The sequence below is a fragment of the Mastigoproctus giganteus genome, chromosome 12 (genome assembly GCF_048544385.1).
Source record: "Mastigoproctus giganteus isolate SK-2022 chromosome 12, ASM4854438v1, whole genome shotgun sequence".
NCBI lineage: Eukaryota > Metazoa > Arthropoda > Arachnida > Uropygi > Thelyphonidae > Mastigoproctus > Mastigoproctus giganteus.
Genome location: NC_143586.1, coordinates 20,524,941 through 20,545,411, shown reverse-complemented (window position 1 = coordinate 20,545,411; position 20,471 = coordinate 20,524,941). Strand labels below are relative to the sequence as shown.

Below are 20,471 nucleotides of genomic sequence, written 5' to 3'. Positions count from 1 at the left end.
CTGATTGAAGTTTTAACCCCTTAATTAGACCAAGTAAATTGAATGCACATGGCATCCTGACTTGTTTGGATGACACACATATGGGAACATAAAATTAAATTGAAAATGAAGGTTTGTAGGATAGAACTGGAAAAATTTGCTTTCAACTCGAGAGTGATTTATTGTTGGAACAGTCTTCCATCTGGTGCCATGCAGGTGGTAATTTTAATAAATTTATGGAGCAATTAGACAAATTATTAGAGAGTATGGAGAGGTAAAGTTTTTTTTTTTTTTTTTGGCTGATGCTTAATAAAGCTTGTATTCTTGCATCATTTCCCACTACTGATAATTATAATTTAGTATTAGTATTAATAGTTTCATCAGTTCACCTGGCAACCATTTAAATCTAAACCTTGAACAGTATCCCTTATTTGGTATAGAAGGCCTGTTAGCTTCCACAGTTACTTCCTTGAATTCCCCTTTAGAATTTACAGTTGGTAACATCAGCTCCACTGAAAGAATTTAAAAACTGTGTAAAACCATTGTAGTTACCCTTACAAAAGCAAAACCTATTCTCTTTTTCATCGACAGTAGCATTGTTCAGATGATGATAGTGACAGATATTAACAATATGAATAAAAAAGCAATACAAAAATAAATAAAAGCAGTAGAGAAAATAAGGGATTTGGGAGTTACGATACAGTCAGATATGAAGTTCTCTGAACAGTGTAGACAGGTGTCAAGAAAAGCTCATGGTGTCCTATCAATGATTTATTGAACATTTTTTTGTAGAGATAGGGAGGTCATAATCCCACTGTATAAGGCAATTGTAAGACCATATTTTGAATACCGTGTTCAGGGTGTAGAGACTTCACCTAATAAAGGACATTGAGCTTTTTGAAAAGGTTCAAAGAAGAGCAGTGCACCTGGCTGAGATATTCTCAAAAGGGCATTCATATGAGGAAAGACTTTAAATATGTGGACTACAGAGCTTGGAAACCAACCATTTTATAGGAGACTTGATTGAGGTGTATAAGGCTCTGAGAGATGAAAGTAAAATAAACGAGGGTGCAATTTTTACTGTTGTAAAAATTGCACCCTCGTTTATTTTAATAAATGATTCCAGCACCTGGAGCCATAAATTCAAATTACGGGGGTAGAGATTTTGCCTTGATTGTAGGAAATTTTCTATTAGCCAGTGAGTTGTTACTGGAATAAATTGCCTCCATGGGATGGTTGAGGGGAATTTGAAGGTAGAAGTAATCAAATAGGTATTTTATTATTTATTTATTTATTATTTACTATTGTTTTTAATCAATTTATTTATTTATTATTATTATTACTACTATAAGTTCTTTTAATTCTCTTAAAATTAAATTGCATAACAGATTGTGAAATGAAAATATTAGTTCTTTTAATGTTACATTGACCTAATTCATGTAGATCATGAGAAAGGCTACCATAGCTGAGTTGTCAAGCACTTGAGTACATAGGTACACATGCCTTGAGTGACCAGGGTTCAAACCTATGACTGCTAAATGTGGTGCTGTTTCTTGTATTCTCTCTGTCTTGTGAACTCCTCTGACCGTGTGGTTGTCCCAGAGTATAAACAGAAAATTTATTTATTTTTAAATAATAAAAAAAATTGTGAAAATAGATATAAAATTTCCAAGAAATTATGAAACAATCTTGTTTTTTTTTTCCCCAAATAAGTAATGTCTCAAACTGAAAATGTTTTATGAATGATAATAGCTTTTTTATTTATTTAAAATATTACCAAAAAATTTGACCGATAACTTACTGAAGTTGGTTAGGACAAATATCTTTATTGTCTTCATTTAAAAAATCTTTATTGAATTGGGCCAAAATTTTTTTGGCCCAATTCATTTTATGTCCGATGTTGCATAGAGGGTTAAGCAATATTAGCATTAGTTGAGGCATATGATGCAAGAAAGCAAGCTTATAGAGCATCAGCCATTTCACCCATCCAGTCACTCCAAATGTTTGTCTAGTTCAGCCTTAAATTTATTTAAGCTGCCAACTTCTACAAAAACAAATGGAAGTCTCTTCCAGCAATCAACTACCCACTGACTAGTTGATTATAGCCTATAAGTTGGACAGATTATGAAAAAGGTAATTTATGGAATATAAATAAATTACACATAACATGAAAAAGTCAGAAATAGAAAGAATCTTATAGAATTATAGAATCTTTATAGAATCTTATAGAATCTTTTGTTTCGGGGAAAAGAAAAATTCTAAATCAGGCCACCTAAAATTCTAAAAATCAGAATATCTAAACTGCACAAAAGAATGACAATGAATGCCAGGACAGGACAATAGCAGTAGAGCTATAAATATAATTGCTACTGCTGGCACTATTTGATAGGAGAATGTATTCCTATGTTTCTTTCCTTATTTTATATATGCCTTTACCTTCATATTAAACATTCTTTGATATTTGTTATTTTTTAACAATAAATGCAACTGCCCGTGAATTGCATGCAGTTGAGCTTTAGGTAGCTTATATACCTCATCCCTGCATTATGAATAAAAATGCTCACTATTTAAGTTTACTAGTTCTAAACAAACAATATCTCTATCTCATTATTATTTGCTTATCTCTTTTAACATTTGCTTGAAGAAGAGCTTAAGATTAGTTAGTTATCTGGTCTTATTCAAATTCATATTGATATTCTTTTATATATTTTTTCTTGTATTTTTTTAAAGATCATGCATTGAATTATTTTTTTAATTGGTTTTTAATAAATTTAGAGTATCTTATTTCAGCTGAAAGAATTTCTTGAAGATACTCATCCAGTGTTATCATTAATTAAACCCTGGGTCAGAGAAAGGTTACGTGCTGCTGAGGTAATTTCTCCTCTAATCTTATACAAGTTTATACAGATAATAATAATTTCATTTTGAAAGTTTGTAGTTAATGAGCTATTAGTTATATCCAACTTTTCCAATTTAGCAGAAGATTTTCAATAACTGGGTGTCTTTTCGTTACTAAAAGAAGGAATAAAGCATTTCTACCTATGAATGAACTAAATATCTGTTTTATTTCCTGTTGAAAATTATATACTTATAGTAACCAGATGTTTTGGTGTATGCTCCCACTACTTTTTTCAGTAATTACTGTGATCAGAAAACAACAGAAGAAGTAATGACCAGAACAGAAAATGTTTTAACAAATGTATGTTAAATCTATGGCTATTCTGTTCATTTACAAATAAATGATAGGGACATAATACAAAAGTCTGATTATGATCTGTATATGATTTCAGATTGTAAATAAAACAGATATTTAGTGCACACATTGGTGGAAGTATTTTATTCTTTCTTTTATTTTAATCTATTTACATTACTTACATGCTTATTATTATTTTTCAAATAACACAGACATGTTTTTTTTTTTCCTCTTTCTGATTATGGACTCGCTGAATTTAAATATTGTATATGCACTTAAGAGCCAACCTTTAGTAGCTTTACTTATGCTTAACGTAAGAATAGCAACCATGCCCTGGTGGTATGTATAAGCCTAGCTTAAAGAGTCGAGATTTAATGTGAAAAATTTTTTACCATTACTTCAAATGCAAACAATAATATCAGGTTACAAAAGCAAGTATTATTTTAAAAGAATTTCAGGTCATGTGTACTAGCATGTTTCCTGTCAGCAAAAGGAAGCAGATTTGCTTTTTGCGGCAGTTTGAAGTTAATAATTCATATGGTAAAAGCAATATAACGCACCATATTAAGTTTTACAAAACACACTTGTAGCATTAGTATTAGGAAGAAAACAAAAAAAATAAAATAAATACTATTTTTTTGTTTAAAATGGAAATGCTGATTTAGATATTATACAAGTAGAGTGTCTTTTCACTGCATTTTTGGTAGAATGAACTTTTATGACTATGGCAGATTGTGCTGGTCTTTTATTTAGAAAAATGAATCAGAAATCACTAAAAAAAGTATGGTTTGACAGCACAAAGGCAAATATTTTTGTGCCACTATATGCATAGCTATTTATTGAGATATGCAACCTGGCCTTCCTCTTCTACCAGAGCCTATTTTGGTAAGGTGAAAAACATGGTTACAGGCAGTATTGTGTTATGTCAAAAATTTTGATTGTACAGAAAAATCATTGGTGCTTTGGATATTGTAGATGCTGCAGTGTCAGTAACTGTATCAACTGCAGTATCCAAAGCATTGACCAGCAATTTTTACCAATTCTTTAGTTATAAAACATTTGTTAATGCATTCCAATTCTTTGGAGTGGCATTACCCACACCTTCATTTAAAGTGTGACAACTTATGATGTATATGAAAATAAATCTACATCATCGGAGTCTCATAAGTGGAAGCCAAACACCTAACAAACAAGTATGCGAATATCATCTTTTAAGGGCACAAAAGGTGATATAGTTGTACACGTTGGCACTAATAATATTAAGAATAGGAGACCGGCAGAATTACTTAACAAGTACAGGTCACTGTTGAACAAAAGCCGAGAATTAGGGTTGAATTTGAAAGTGTCTGCAATTCTGCCCAGACACGATAGGAGGGAGTATATGACGAGAGCCTTGTCGATCAATTCGGCCCTGGAAAGATTGTGCAAGGCTCAAAGGGTAGAATTTTTTTCAGCCTGGACTGTACTTGTTAACAGGAGAGATTGCTTCTACAGGGATGGGATACACTTAAATAGAAAGGGTGCAAGAATATTTGCTGATGCTATCGAGGCAGTGTTAGGTGGGTCGGAAAACTGCTAGCTTGGGGGGAGACAAAGACCAATAGATTGACAGTAGCCACTGGCAGAGGTGAAAGAGATTCTTGCACTGCTTCTATTAGAATGAGCAGAAGCCTGAAAAACAAGATGCATGGTATTTCAGAGACTGCTGGGAGCCATTGCGGTACAAGTAAACACATGGGTTGTGTTAGGGTAGCTAAGAATAGAAACAGGTGCAGGTATACTTGCGTGTATACCAATGCTAGGAGTTTAGTAAATAAATTTGATGAATTTGAGGTATTGCTCAAAACATCAAAGGCAGATATTGTTGGGATATCAGAGATGTGGTGTCACACAGATATAAGGGATGCAGAACTGGAATTTTTGGGAGTATAACGTCTACAGAAAGAATAGACAGGATAGGAAGGGGGGGAGGGGTTATGCTATTAGTTAAGAAACACATAAAACCAAGGAAGTGAAGCCAGTCGACATCGCTGGACAGTGCAGTGTTGAGTCAGTTTGGTGTGACATAAGCATTGGGAGATCAAAATTGAGAGTAGGAGTGTGCTATAGGCCTAATGACTCTGATGAGTATAATAAGGAACTGTACAGGGAAATAGAGTGGGCCAGTAAATCAGAGTCTTATAATGCGAGATTTTAATTTCCCAGATATTGACTGGAATTTGGGGGCTGGTTACTCACACACTAGCAGGGCTTTTGTGGATTTATTGGATGATTGTTTTCTACATCAGCATGTTCGGGAGGCAACTAGAGGGAGTAATACTCTTGATTTGATTATCAGCAGTGATTCTTCATGCATTAAGAATCTGCAGATAAATGAACCACTAGGTGGCAGTGATCACAGTGTGCTGAAGTGGGATTTACTCAAAGAGGTAACTACCATTAGGGGTAAAGGGAAGGGTTATTGCTTCCGTAAAGGCGACTACGATGGACTGAGACAGTATTTAAATTCTATACAGTGGGACCAACTGATGATGTTACCAACAGCAAATTCAAAATGGGAAGCATTCAAAGAACTTATCTTGGAAACTACTAGGCTTTACATACCAACTAAGAAATATTGTTCAAGGTTTAGGCCAAAATGGATGTCAGGTGAACTAATGAGGCATATGGCAGAGAAGAAAAATGCATGGGATACTTACAAATTAACACATGACACAGAAGCCGATGATAGATACAAGTTGATATGCAACCAAGTTACAAAGGAGGTTAGGCAGGCGAAGGCAGATTACGAGAAATCCTTGGCAAGGGATTCAAAGAAAAACAGCAAAGAGTTCTTTACTTATGTAAACTCTAGAAGGAAGGGGATGAATCAGATTGGTCCACTTGATATTGATGGGTCAACTGTTGATGATCCTGCTCAGGTAGCTAACAAACTAAATGAATATTTTGCATCGACATTCACACATGAGGAGTTATTCAGCAAGGGGAATGCCAGAGGTGTATTCAACTTTAGCAGTAAGCTACAGAATCTTGAAATAACTGGGAGTAAAGTGGAGGAGAAACTGTTGAAGATAAACACAAGAAAGGCACCCGGGGTGGATGGGATCTATCCAGTTATATTAAAGGAGGCAGCAAAGGAAGTAAGCAAACCCTTAGCCATAATTATGAGAGCTTCCTTGGACTCAGGGGAGGTACCCATAGACTGGAAATGTGCAAATGTGACCCCAATTCACAAAGGAGGATCAAAGGCTGACACAAGTAATTATAGACCTGTGAGCTTAACTTCTGTTCCAGGAAAATTAATGGAGGCACTGGTTAAAGAAGCACTGCAGGATCATTTAGACAAGACTTCAGTTATAGCTCAGACACAGCATGGTTTTGTTAAGGGGAAGTCTTTCCTGACCAACTTGATTGGATACTATGATGCAGTCACAAAAGAACTGGATGCAGGGAATAACTTTGATATTATATACTTGGATCTTAGAAAGGCTTTTGATACTGTTGCACATGGAAGACTGCTACACAAATTGGAGCAGTGTGACATTGGAGGCAAATTGCTGCTATGGATAAAGGGGTGGTTGAGGGGGAGAAGACAGAGAGTGGTAATCAATGGACACTGCTCATCGTGGACTAATGTTATTAGTGGAGTCCCTCAGGGCTCAGTGTTGGGTCCATTATTGTTTTCTGTATTTATAAATGATATTGATGATGGTATATCAAGCTTAATGTCCAAGTTTGCAGATGATACAAAGGTTGGCAGGGTTGTCAAGGACACTACTGACACTATGCTGCTGCAACAGGATCTGGAAAGGTTGAGCAGATGGGCTGAGAGGTGGCAAATGAAGTTTAACATTGACAAATGTAAAGTACTACACATGGGAAACAGCAACCCCAGAGCAATGTATCAACTCTGTGGTACTACACTGACAGTGGTAGAGAATGAAAGGGACTTGGGGGTGATTGTGCAGGCAGATATGAAGTTCTCTGAGCAGTGCAGACGGGCTGCAAGAGTAGCTCATGGAGTATTGTCAATGATATACAGGAATTTTTCCAGCAGGGATAAGGCGGTGATTATTCCATTGTATAAGGCAATGGTCAGGCCACACCTAGAGTACTGTATACAGGTCTGGAGGCCTCATTTCAAGAAGGATGTAGAGCTGCTGGAACGAGTACAGAGAAGGGCAACAAGATTAGTGAATGGAACAAAGGGGGTGCTCTTACGAAGAAAGGCTTAAGTTTTGCAAATTACAGTGTCTGGAGACTAGGCACCAGCGAGGTGATCTGATAGAGGTGTATAAAGCCTTGAATGGTTTAAGTATGCTCAATGCTGATGGGATTCTTCCTCTAGCTCAGAAAAATCACCTGAGAGGGCATAAATTCAAATTGAGGAAAGACAGATGTAGGATAGACGTGCGGAAATTTTCCTTTAGCCAGCGGGTGGTTGGTTGGTGGAACAGACTGCCATCCCTTGTGGTGGAGGTTGATAGCCTAAATAAGTTTAAGGCTCAGCTGGACAGGTATTTTGAACGAACAGAGGGGTGAAGTGGAAGTGGGTTTTTTTTTTTTTTTTTTGGCTGATGCTGCATAAGCTTGCTTTCTTGCATCAAATGCCTCTACTAATGCTAATGCTAATGCTAAGTAGTATATATGGACAAAGTGAACTGCACTGTTAAAATCAGACACCAGGATTATAAGCAGAGATTATTGCATTAATTAATGTATTTTAGTTCCTTAAAATTTTTTTTCATGATACCTTTAATTCATAACATTGCTCTAAATTAATCACTGTTTTTATTTATTTATTCTTTTTGCTCTGGACAACAAAATTTCTATATGGGAGTGTGGTGCTCCCTAGACATGTGCCTGTGGCCAATCTAGTATTGGTGAAAAATATATTGTTGTTTACTGTAACAAAAGTTTTTCCTCATGAGTTGTGAAATGACCGATTTTTAAAACTTATAATTAACAGTTTTGTTACTTTTAAAATTATACTTTTTAATTTAAGTGTAATTTTTGTTACTTCTGCATACAGAGAAATTCTAATTCAGTTAAGTATGATAAACTGATAATGATGGTAAAAATGTTATTGCATATAATAGCATTTTGGCACATATTTTATTGCATATTTTTTATACATATTTTTTCCATATTTACATGCATATTTTTTCCCATATTTTAGTGCATATTATACAATGTCTAGTAATAATAATATAGGAGGGTTGATTGAAAAGTTTCTAGCCTCTCATGGAAGGAATACTGGAAAGTTGTGAAAACCCTTTTTTTTTTCCAACATAGTCCCCACTTAAGTCAACAGTTTCTGGCACAACCCACTAGCCTTCATAACCCACTCAAATAAAATTCAGAAGATTTTGTCTCAAACCAGCTTTGACTGTATCCATCACAACACTGTCACTGTTGAATTTCTGTCCTTTCAAGTCGTTTTTAAGATTTGGAAATAGAAAATAGCCCAGTGAAGCCAAATCAGTGGGTAGGGCAGATGCTGGAATAGCTTAAATGTCACATAGTGTTGCCTGAGTCACAAATGCTGTGTGTACTGGTGCATTGCCATGAGCAAGATGACTCATTTGGCTTTGATTCCTTAGTAGCCTTTGAATGCCTTGGTAGGTTAGAATAAACCTCCAGATTGATAGGTACCTCTTATCATGAAATAAACCATGATACTCATCTTGTATCTGAAAAGACTGATGCCATGACTTTCCTAGTCAACTTCTGCACTCAGAACTTTTTAGGAGGGGATTAAGAGGGATGCTTTCACTGTTTTGATTGTTCTTTTGTGTCATAGTCGAAGTGATGCACCTATGTTTCGTCCATAGTGGCATACACCCCTTAAAACTTCATTATCTTCAAAATGCTGCACAGTTGCTGATCTGCATGCAGTGCTTTAGGGACCCACATCAAAGAAACCTTCTTCATTCCTAAAACATTCACCACAGTATCGTGAGCTCACTCTTGGGAGATGTGGAATTTTTTTTTTTTTTTTTTTTATGTGAACCCCAAACACGAGAGATATTAGAACCTATAGTACTTAGTACCGTGCTTGGGTTGGAGGTTGAGAAGACGAAAGAAGATATTTGTTGACATTGGACTTGAACTTCTGTAGATTGTAATTTTCAGGAAATATGTATGAAGGAAGGTTGTTCCAGAAAATGGCAGTTGAATGAATAAATGAGGAAGATGAAAAGTCGGTTCTGTGGGTTTGAAGTTGGACAGTAAATGGATGTTGGCTAGTGGCGGCACATGTTCAGACTGTTTTGAAAGAGAGAGCGCGAATTATAGAAGCCAATTCAGAAGAACAGTGCCCATGGAAGTATCTGTAGAAGAGGCATGCAGCAGAAACAGTACGTCTATGAGAAAGCAAGTGGAGAGACTCTGTTAGAGATGAATCATTAATTAACCTAACTGCCCTCTTCTGAATGGAATCAAGAAGCCTGAGAGAGGTTTTGGGGACACCACCCCAGATGTGGGAACAATATTCCATGGCAGGGCGGATTTGCAATTTATACAGAGTGAGCAGCTGTTTGGAAGAAAAGTAACGCCAACAGCAAAAGAGAAAACCAAGTTTTTTAGATGCAGAGGAAGCAATATTTGTAATGTGCTTGTGCCAAGAGAGATTAGAAATCAGAGGGTCACTAAAGATAAGCATAGGAGCAGAAGAATCCTTTTTGCGAAATATAAGACAGGACTGAGTTTTAGAAGGGTTGAAATCAACTAAGTTGTCTTTGCCCCACTGGAGAATTACCTGAAGATCGGCATTTAAGGAATTGGTAGCAGATTTTCGAGAAGTTGAAGCTGATTGAGCAGGACAAGGTTTCTCAAAATGGAAAGTGGAATGCAATGTGCTATCATCGGAAAAACTATGGATGGGATTTCCAGTCAATGGAAGAAGGTTATTAATATACAAAAGGAAAAGAGTGGGGGAAAAGAACTGAACCTTGGGGGACACCGGCATTAGTGGAGAAGTTAGAAGACAGAGAGCCATCTACCATCACCCTCAGTGAGCAATCAGAGAGAAAACTGGATAACCAATTACTAAAAACAGTTGGCAAACCATAAGATGGAAGCTTGTTTAGAAGGCCTTTAAGCCAAACATGATCAAAAGCCTTTGAGATGTCAAGAGCAACTACTTGTGTTTTACCGAACCTTTCCATTGAATTAGTCCATAAATGGGTAATATAAGCCAGACACTGATGGAATCCATAATGACGATCGTTGATCAGACGGAAGGTTTCTAGGTAGTTTAAGAATTGGGGGTTAATTGATTTCTCCATTACTGTAGAAAGAGTAGAAGTAATTGCAATGAGATGATAATTGGATGGGAGGGATTTGTCACCCTTTTTAGGAACTGGCTGGATATGAGCAAATTTCCAAGCAGAAGGAAAAACACCTTTGGAATAAGAAAGTGAAAAAAGGCGGCAAAGAATAGGAGTAAGTTCAGGAGCACAGGTTTTGAGAACAAGTGGAGAAATACCATCGGGACCTGGAACTTTCTTAGCATCAAGATTCATCAAAATCCTTCTGATATCCTTTTGACGGAAGACCACAGGAGGCATTAAATGGAGCATGTTGGGAATGGTGGGAGGTGTTTTACCAAGATCATTAATACATGAGCTGGAAGAAAAATGGGATGCTAGCAGGTCAGCTTTATCCTTGGCTGAAGTGACAACAGAACCATCTTGTTTGGACAGAGGTGGGAGCAGAGATGGGCAAAAGTTGTGGCCAATAGCTTTGGCAAGAGACAAGAATGCTCGGCTACCATTAGGGCAAGAAGCAAGTTTTCTACTTTTAGCCTGTTCAAACTCTAGTTTGGACTGATTAATAACTGCTTTACAATTGTTGCGAGCTTTGGTGTAGGTAGAAAATGAAACTGAAGAATTAGAAACAAGCCAATTAAGATATGCAACATTCTTCTCTTGAACAGCCTTAGCACATTTATTGGAAAACCAAGGTTTAGATAAAAGAGAAGATTTTAAAGTGGAGTGTGGGATAAAGGATTCCATTCCTGCAAGAATAATTTCACTGACACGATCTGAGCAAACATTGACATCAGAAGTTTTGAAACAGTAATCCGACCATGGAAAAAGAAGGAAAGAAGTCTCGCAGGTCATCCCATTTTGTATTCTTGTAATGCCAAACAACATGAGGTTGGGAATAGCCATGAGATAAAGGTTCCATTGGAGAAGAGATAATCACCAAGTTGTGATCTGAAGTGCCTAAAGGACCTCTCACTTTGACCGTGAACTTAGAAGGGTTGTTTGTGAGAAAAAGTTCAAGCATTGGCTGTATGATTAGGATTGTCCGGTATTCTTGTAGGTAAATGAACAATCTGTGCTAGGTCATTAGTAATTGCAAAAGCCTCAGCATCTCAACCAGTGTGACTAGAAAACGGAAGCCAGCTGGAGTTGTGAACATTAAAATCACCAAGGAAAATTTCCTCACTGTTAGGAAAGTTGGCCTGGAGAAAGTCAAGTTGCAAAGAGAGGGAGTCAAAGAGTCCCAAGTGTTTAGTGGAGTTGGGAGAATGGTAGAGACAACAGATGAATTTGACACAATGAGGTAGAGAGATTTTATGCCAGAGAAGATCAAAGAGAGGAGATTCCAAATTGCCAAGTCTCTGACAGGAAATATCAGAACGGACATATGCACAATTACCACTTTTGAGTAATTGTGCATATGTGAGTAATTGTGCATTGAGTAATTGAAAGGAATCATACAGTGAATAATTTGGGCATCTGAGATGAGCAGTAGTTGAATCAACCGATAACTGAGATTCTGTCAGAAAACGTAAATGGGGTTTGGGAGACTGCAAGTGGAATGCTGTCTCAATGTACTTTAAAAATTACAGCTGTGAATTACAGGCTTTAAAAAGTGATGTGTTTGCCATTTTATTTACCTAATTGTTATTTTATATTGTACTTTATAAGTAGCCTTATAGTTCTAATTACACTGGTTATTTTAATTTAGATAAGAGTTTTTGTAGATTACTACTTAATATATGTAAAACCGTTGTTTCATTCGAATCTTGCAGCCATTATTTTTGTATAGAGTGGTTGGGAATTCAAATTTTTAATTGTGGTAACTAGGTAGCTCTAACATAAAATTATATAGCGTAATATGCATCATTGCATTTAGGATTCTATTAGATATTGTAGTATTGACAATTAATTAATTAAATTTATTGATCTTATTAAATTTAAAATATCATGCCCTAGACTAGAGAAGCAAAGCAACGGGCACAAAGTGGCAGAAGTGCTGTGACTTGGGGGAGAAGGGGGGGGAGTAAATTCTCCTATGCATCACAGTCTAAAAAAATGTGTAACTTGTGAAATGTTTACCGAGCTCTCTGAAACAGAACATGATCAAGCCAAGGAGGATGTCTTTGTGTGTGCCAGGTGCAGAAAGTGTCTAGAAATTGGGCGTCTATGAGAGTTTGAGGTATAGGGTAGATGCCCTCGAAGAAATTAATATGGGGGGCCCATAAAGCTCTCAGCTGCACAACCGAACACCAGAGCTCACTATTGTGTATCAGGAAACACAGCGGCAATCTTCAAGGCAGAATGCACTGGTCCGACAGGAGTTAGTTATTGTTGGTGACTCTATTGTCAGAGAGAGAGAGAGAGAGAGAGAGATGGGTAATATATTGTGTAAAAAGGACAGATGGAATAGGACCAGGGTATGTCTGTTAGGGGCAAAAGTTGATGATATTGTGAAGCAGATATCATCTTTTAAGGGCACAAAGGGTGATATTGTTGTACACGTTGACACCAATGACATTAAGAGTAGGAGATCTGCAGATGTACTTAACAAGTACAGATCAGTGTTGAAAAAAGGTTGTGAGTTAGGATTAAATTTGAAAGTGTCTACAATTCTGCCCAGACAAGATGGGGGGAGTACATGATGATAGCCTTGTCAATCAATTCGGCCCTGGAGGGATTGTGCAAGGCTGAAGGGGTAGAATTTTATTTTTTTCAGCGTGGTCTGTGCTTGTTCACGGGAGAGAGAGAGAGAGAGAGAGAGAGAGAGAGAGAGAGAGAGAGAGAGAGAGAGAGAGAGAGAGAGAGAGTGCTTCTACAGGGATGGATACACTTAAATAGAAAGAGTGCAAGACTGGCGCCTCCATAGCCAGGTGGGATGGAGCAGCAGTGCATAGCACACGCTTCTTGATTAGACCGGGGTTCGAGCCCGTCACCACTAAATACGGGGGATGTGGAAAGGTCAGAAAATGACAACCGCGTATCCCCGGAGCAATATGACCTTAGTTGCTAATGCTCCTAAAAACCAAACAACAACAACAACAGTGCAAGACTATTTGCTGATGCTATCGAGGCAATGTTAGGTGGGTTGTAAAACTGCTACCTTGTGGGGATTCACAGACTAAAAGGTTAAGAGTAGCCACAGGCAGAAGTGAAGGTGATGCTTGCAATACTTGTATTAGAATAAGCAGTGGCCTGGGGCAAGGTCTGCTGGGGGTTTCAGGGACTGATAGCAGTCATCATGAATAAATATATGAGATGTGTTAGGGTAACTAACAATAAGAATAGGTTCATGTATACTTGCATGTATACCAGTGCTGGAAGTATAGTAAATAAATTTGATGAATTTGAAGTATTGGTCAAGACATCAAAGGCGGATATTGTTGGGATATCAGAGATATGGTGTCACACAGGTATTAGGAATGCAGAATTGGAATTTGTGGAGTACAATGTGTACAGGAAGTGAGGAGGGGTTATGCTGTTAATTAAGAAAAACATAAAATCAAAGGAAGTGCATCCAGTTGACATAGATGGACAGTGCAACATTGAGTCAGTTTGGTGTAACATAAACACTGGGAAAGCAAAAATAAAAGTAGGAGTGTGTTATAAGTCTAATGACTCGAATGAGTACAACGAACAATTGTACAGAGAAATAGAGTGGGCTAGTAAATCAGAAGGTCTTATAGTGGGGGATTTTAACTTCCCAGATATTGACTAACTTGTGGGTTGGTCACTCACACACTAGCAAGACTTTTGTGGATTTATTGGATGGTTGTTTTCTGTAGCAGCATGTTCCAGAGGCAACCAGAGAAGGAAATATTCTTGATCTGGTTATCAGCAGTTATCATTCATGTATTAAGAATTTGCAGATAGAGGAACAACTAGGTGGCAGTGATCACAGTGTACTGATGTGGGATTTACTTAAAGATATAATTACCATCAGGGATAAAGGAAAGGGTTTTTGCTTCTGTAAAGGTGACTACAGTGGTCTCAGACAGTTTTTAAATTCTGTACAGTGTGACCAACTGATAATGTTACCAACAGCAAATTCTAAGTGGGAAGCATTCAAGGAATTAATCGTGGAAGCTACTAGACGTTTCATACCTATTAAGAAATATTCTTCAAGGTTTAGGCCTAAGTGGTTTTTTTTTTTATCAAAACCCCAAACACTAGAGGTATTAGAACCTATAGTACTTAGTACCATGCTTGGGTTGGAGGTTGAAAAGATGAAAGAAGATATTTGTTGACATTGGACTTGAACTTCTGTAAACTGTAATTTTCAGGAAATATGTATGAAGGAAGGTTGTTCCGGAAAACGGCAGTTAAATGAATAAACGAGGAAGATAAAAAGTTGGTTCTGTGAGTTTGAAGTTGGACAGTAAATGGATGTTGGCTGGTAGTGGCACATGTGGGCCGACCGGGCTAGCCGAGTGGGTAAAGTACCTGCCCGGCAACCCAAAGGTCGCGGGTTCGATTCCCGCCTCGGGCTTGGATCAAAGTACTGCAAAAACCTTGGGAGGTGCAATATGGCCACAGAAGCCGATGCGCCAACAACTACCAAAAAAAAAAAAAAAAAAGTGGCACATGTCCGGACTGTTTTGAAAGAGACCGTGGGAATTATAGAAGCCAATTCAGAAGAACAGTGCCCATGGAAGCATGGGCACTGTAGGAAAGGTATGCAGCAGAAACAGTAGGTCTATGAGACAATAGTGGAGCGACTCTGTTAGAGATGAGTCATTAATTAACCTAACTGCCCTCTTCTGAATGAAATCTGGAAACCTGAGAGAGGTTTTGGGGGCACCACACCAGATTTGGGTACAATACCATGGGAACAATATTCAATGGTAGCACGGATTTGCGATTTGTACAGAGTGAACAGCTGTTTGGAAGAAAAGTAATGCAGAGGAAGCAATATTTGTAATGTGCTTGTGCCAACAGAGATTATAAGTCCCCAAAAGAGATATATCATTTTGTCTAGAAATCGGATTGTCACCAAAGATAAGCATAGGAGCAGAAGAATGCTTTTTGCGAGATATGACAAGACTGAGTTTTAGGAGGATTGAAATTAACTAAGTTGTCTTTACCCCACTGGAGATCGGCATTTAAGGAATTGATAGTGGATATTAGAGAAGTTGAAGCTGATTGAGCAGGGCATGGTTTTACAAAATGGAAAGTGGAATGCAATGTGCTATCATCAGCAAAACTATGAATAGGATTTCCAGTCAATCGAAGAAGACCATTAATATACAAGAGCAAAAGAGTGGGGGAAAGAACTGAACCTTGGGGGACACCAGCATTAGTGGAGAAGTTAGAAGACAGAGAGCCATCTACCATCACCCGCAGTGAGCGATCAGAGAGAAAACTGGATAACCAATTACAAAAAACAGTTGGCAAACCATATGATGGAAGCTTGTTTAGAACACCTTTACCAAACAGGATCAAAGGCCTTTGAGATGTCAAGTGCAACTGCTTGTGTTTCTCCGAACTTTTCCGTTGAATTTGTCCATAAATCAGTAACATAAGCCAAAATATGACCAGTGGATCAACACTGAGGGAATCCATACTGGCGATAGCTGATCAGATGGAAGGTTTCTAGGTAGTTTAGGAGTTCATAGTTAATTTATTTCTCCATTACTTTAGAAAGAATAGAAGTACAGGTAGTCGTTGACTTATGACCTATGCGCTTTACGACTGATTGACTTACGACTGCTACTGCATCTCGCACTGTGTTTGTCTGAACTGAGCATACATACATACATACAAGATTGTTGTTAGGAAGAATGCTATATGCATGTCAACCCACTCTCTTAATGCAGTGCTCTCAGATTTTTCTACTACACTCACATGCCCTATCTGTGTGGTCCCCGTAGCCCCAAAGCCTAATGGGAACAGTTGTGCATGTAGTGTAAGCGCACTGCCCAGTAACGTGTGTTTGTCGCGAATAAGCTAGTCTTAATCCGTTTAGTCAGCTTTGTCATCACAGTCGAACAAAACATCTTACCGATGTATGTATGTCGTGATTCATGCGTCTCGATTTCTGTTTGCATACATATTACGTCACTATTTTTGGTTCAGTTATATTTGTGTTACAATTAGCATTTTTTAAAAACCCCAAAACATGTCAACCAAGAGGAAAGTGCCTTTGTCTACTCCTAGACCTGTCAAGAAAGAAAGAAAGGCCATTAATTTAGACACAAAATTGAAAGTGATCAAGCAGCATGAAGAAGGAAAGAAGGTGAACGCGATCGCACATGATTTTAAGTTATCTCTTTCTACAGTGTTGACGATTTTGAAAGACAAAGAAAGGATTTGTGAAGTTGTTAAAGGTTCGGCACCACCCATGCGAGCAACAGTGATAGCGAAACAACGTACAGAGCCCATCCATGAAATGGAAAAATTATTGTTTCTTTGGATAGAAGATCAGATATAGAAGCGAATACCCTTAAGCCTTTTTACAGTGCAGTCGAAGGCTAGAAGTCTTTTTCAGATGCTGAAGGAATGCGCCGGAAAAGATTACACTCAGACATTTATAGCAAGTACAGAATGATTCAAAAGAAGATTCAACCTTCATATGGTTCGAGTCACTGGAGAATCAGCAAGTGCAGATGTGGAAGGAGCTCAAGAGATTGTTAAAAGTCTGGATGAAATAATTATGGAAGGCGGATATCAACCAGAGCAGGTTTTCAACGTGGATGAGACTGGATTGTTGTGGAAAAGGATGCCAGAATGCACTTACATTCACCAAGAAGCCAAAAGCATGCCTGGTTTTAAGGCACTTAAAGATAGACTGGCTTTGCTCCTTGGTGGGAACATCGCAGGTTTTAAACTGAAGCCTTTTTTAATTTATCATTCTGAAAATCCCCATGCATTCAAGAATGTAAACAAGCACACTCTGCCTCTATACTTCCGTTCAAACCGAAAAGCCTGGATGACTCAAACATTGTTTGAAGACTGGTTTCTAAATTGTTTTGTACCTCAAGTTCGTGAATATTGCTTCAAGAAAGAAATTCCTTTCAAAATTGTATTAATCTTAGATAATGCACCTGGCCATCCACCTCACCTAGACCACCTCCATCCAGATGTAAAAGTTGTTTATTTGCCGCCAAATACAACTCCACTCATTCAGCCTATGGACCAAGGGGCAATTGCCACATTTAAGGCGCACTATTTTCGAACCACTTTCGCCCCAAGCTATAGTCGCAACAGATGCCGACCCAGAACTATCTTTGCGAGAGTTTTGGAAACAGTATGGTATTTATAAATGCATAAAAATATTGCAGCCGCATGGGAGGCTGTGACAAAGAAATGCATGAATGGAATCTGGAAAAACTGTGTCCAGCATTTTGTTAATACTATTGATGAATTTGATAGTGAACATGAACTTGAAATGGTTATGGAAAATATTGTAACACTGGCAAATGGACTTTCTTTAGAGATTGAAGTGGAAGATGTTGAGGAGCTGCTAGAGCAAGGATCTGGAGAACTCACGAAAGAAAAACTTATCGCTTTGAAAGAAAAAGAATGGCTGAAGAAGAAAGGATGGAAGAAGTGAAAAATGAAGATGAGGAAGAACCAGAAAGAAAATTCACCACTAGAGGGTTATCTGAAGGTTTTTCTCTACTAAATAAACTTCTTACACATTTTGAGGAAATGGACCCAAACATCGAACGATTTGCAGGAATTGAACGAATGGTACAAGATGCTTTTCGACCATACCGTGAAATTTACGAGCAGAAAAGGAAACAAACAATTCAGACAAAAATCAACATGTTCATGAGAAAAACAACTCCCACTGCATCAAGTGGCGGCATTGATGACCCGCAGCCAAGCACGAATGGTCAGCAAAATATTCCTTATCTATTTTCTATATATGTTTTGTTTAGTTCTTTAAGATAAAATATTTTTTAGGTTTTATACAGTATTTGATATCTTTTTCATAATATTTTTTATTTTCGTAAATAGTAAACCAATTGTGTTTTACACAGTGTCTGATTTACCTAACATACCTCGTAAGTCGACGACTACCTGTAATTGCAATGGGACGATAATTGGATGGGAGTGATTTGTCACCCTTTTTAGGAACTTGCTGGATATGAGCAAATTTCCAAGCAGAAGGAAAAACACATTTGGAATAAGAAAGTGAAAAAAGGTGGCAAAGAACAGGAGTAAGTTCAGGAGCACAGGTTTTGAGAACAAGTGGAGAAATACCATCAGGACCTGGAGCTTTCTTAGCATCAAGGTTCGTCAAAATTCTTTTGACATCCTTTTGATGAAGACCACAGGAGGCATTTTACCACGATCATTAATACATGAGTTGGAAGAAAAGTGGGTTGCTAGCAGGTCAGCTTTATCCTTGGCTGAAATGACAATAGTACCATGTGGTTTTGACAGAGGTGGGAGCAGAGATGGGCAAGAGTTGCAGCCAATAGCTTTGGCAAGAGACCAGAATGTTCGGCTACCATTAGGGCAAGAAGCAAGTTTTCTACTCTTTGCCTGTTGAAAATATAGTTTGGACTGATTAATAACTGCTTTACAATTGTTGCGAGTTTTGGTGTAGGCAGAAAATGAAACTGAAGAATTGGAAACAAGACAATTACAATATGCAACGTTCTTCTCTTGAACAGCCTCAGCACATTTATTGGAAAACCAAGGTTTAGATAAAGGACAAGATTTTAAAGAGAGGTGTGGGATAAAGGATTCCATTCGTAGGCTCACATCTGGTGAGTATGGGCTTGGCACACCCAGGGTCCTGAGCTGGATATCATCATTCTTCTCTTTCTTGGTGATTCCCTTCTATTTCTGACCCCCTCCCTCTTCTCTCTCTCTCTCTCTCTCTCTCTCTCTCTCTCTCTCTCTCTCTCTCTCTCTCTCTCTCTCTCTCAGGGGTAACTCAGAATTTTTTTTTTTTGTCTGGTGCAGCAAAAGCCTCAGGCTTCCTTGCACCATATGGCTAATTATAATAATAATAATAAAATAATTCCTACAAGAATAATTTCACTGACACGATCTGAACAAACGTTGACATCAGAAGTTTTGAAACAGTAATCCGACCAAGGAAAAGAAGGAAAGAAATCTTGCAAGTCATACCATTTTGTATTCTTGTAATGCCAAACAATACGAGGTTGGGAATATCCATGAAATAAAGGCTCCATTGGAGAAGAGACAATTACCAAGTTGTGATCTGAAGTGCCTAAAGGACCACTCACTTCGACAGTGTACTTAGAAGGGTTGTTTATGAGAAAAAGATCAAGTGTGTTGGCTGTATGGTTGGGATTGTCCAGTATTCAATTGTCCAGGATTGTCCTTTTGCAATCAGTAATTGCAAAAGCCTTAGCATCTCGACCAGCTGGGTCGGTGTGACTAGAAAATGGAAGCCAGCTGGAGTTGAGAACATTAAAATCACCAAGGAAAATTACCTCACTGTTAGGAAGTTGGACTGGAGAAAGTCAAGTTGCAAAGAGAGGAAGTCAAAGAGCTCTAAGTGATTAGTGTAGTTGGGAGAAAGGTAGAGACAACAGATGAATTTGACAGAGATTTTAGTAGAGAGATTTTAAGCCAGAGAAGATCGAAAAGAGGAGATTCCAGAGTATGAAGTTTCTGACAGGGAATATCAGAATGGACATATGCACAAGTACCACCTTTGAGACGAAAGGAATCATACAGCAAATAATTTGGCAACTGAGATGAGCAGTAGTTGAATCAACCGATAACTGAGATTCTGTCAGAAAAAGTAAATAGGGTTTGGCAGACTGCAAGTGGAAGTGGACATTGTTGAGATTAGAATTGAGACCATTTATATTTGTGAAATGAACTAGGAAGTGTTTGGGAGGTTTAGATCTTTTTGCAGATAAGTTTATTCTATTAGTTTGACAATTTATGGTGTATTCGATAGTAAAAAAAAGTGGGGGGGGGGGACATGCTGTATGAAGTAATGAAATTTTTGGATATGGTGTGCACATGGTAAGAATATACCCAGATCCTTGCCATAACATGGCCTCAACAATGCCCCTGCATACACATTGCTTGGT

General features: G+C 37.9%; 1 protein-coding gene across 1 annotated transcript in view; it reads left to right on the top strand.

The window, feature by feature from the left end:
* LOC150076763 (uncharacterized) overlaps nucleotides 1-20,471 on the top strand; it is a 408,267-nt gene that overhangs the window by 196,175 nt on the left and 191,621 nt on the right. The window contains exon 15 of the mRNA XM_090386915.1: nucleotides 2,770-2,850. Coding sequence (XP_090243041.1) covers nucleotides 2,770-2,850 — 81 coding nt within the window. The remainder of the gene's footprint in view (nucleotides 1-2,769; nucleotides 2,851-20,471) is intronic.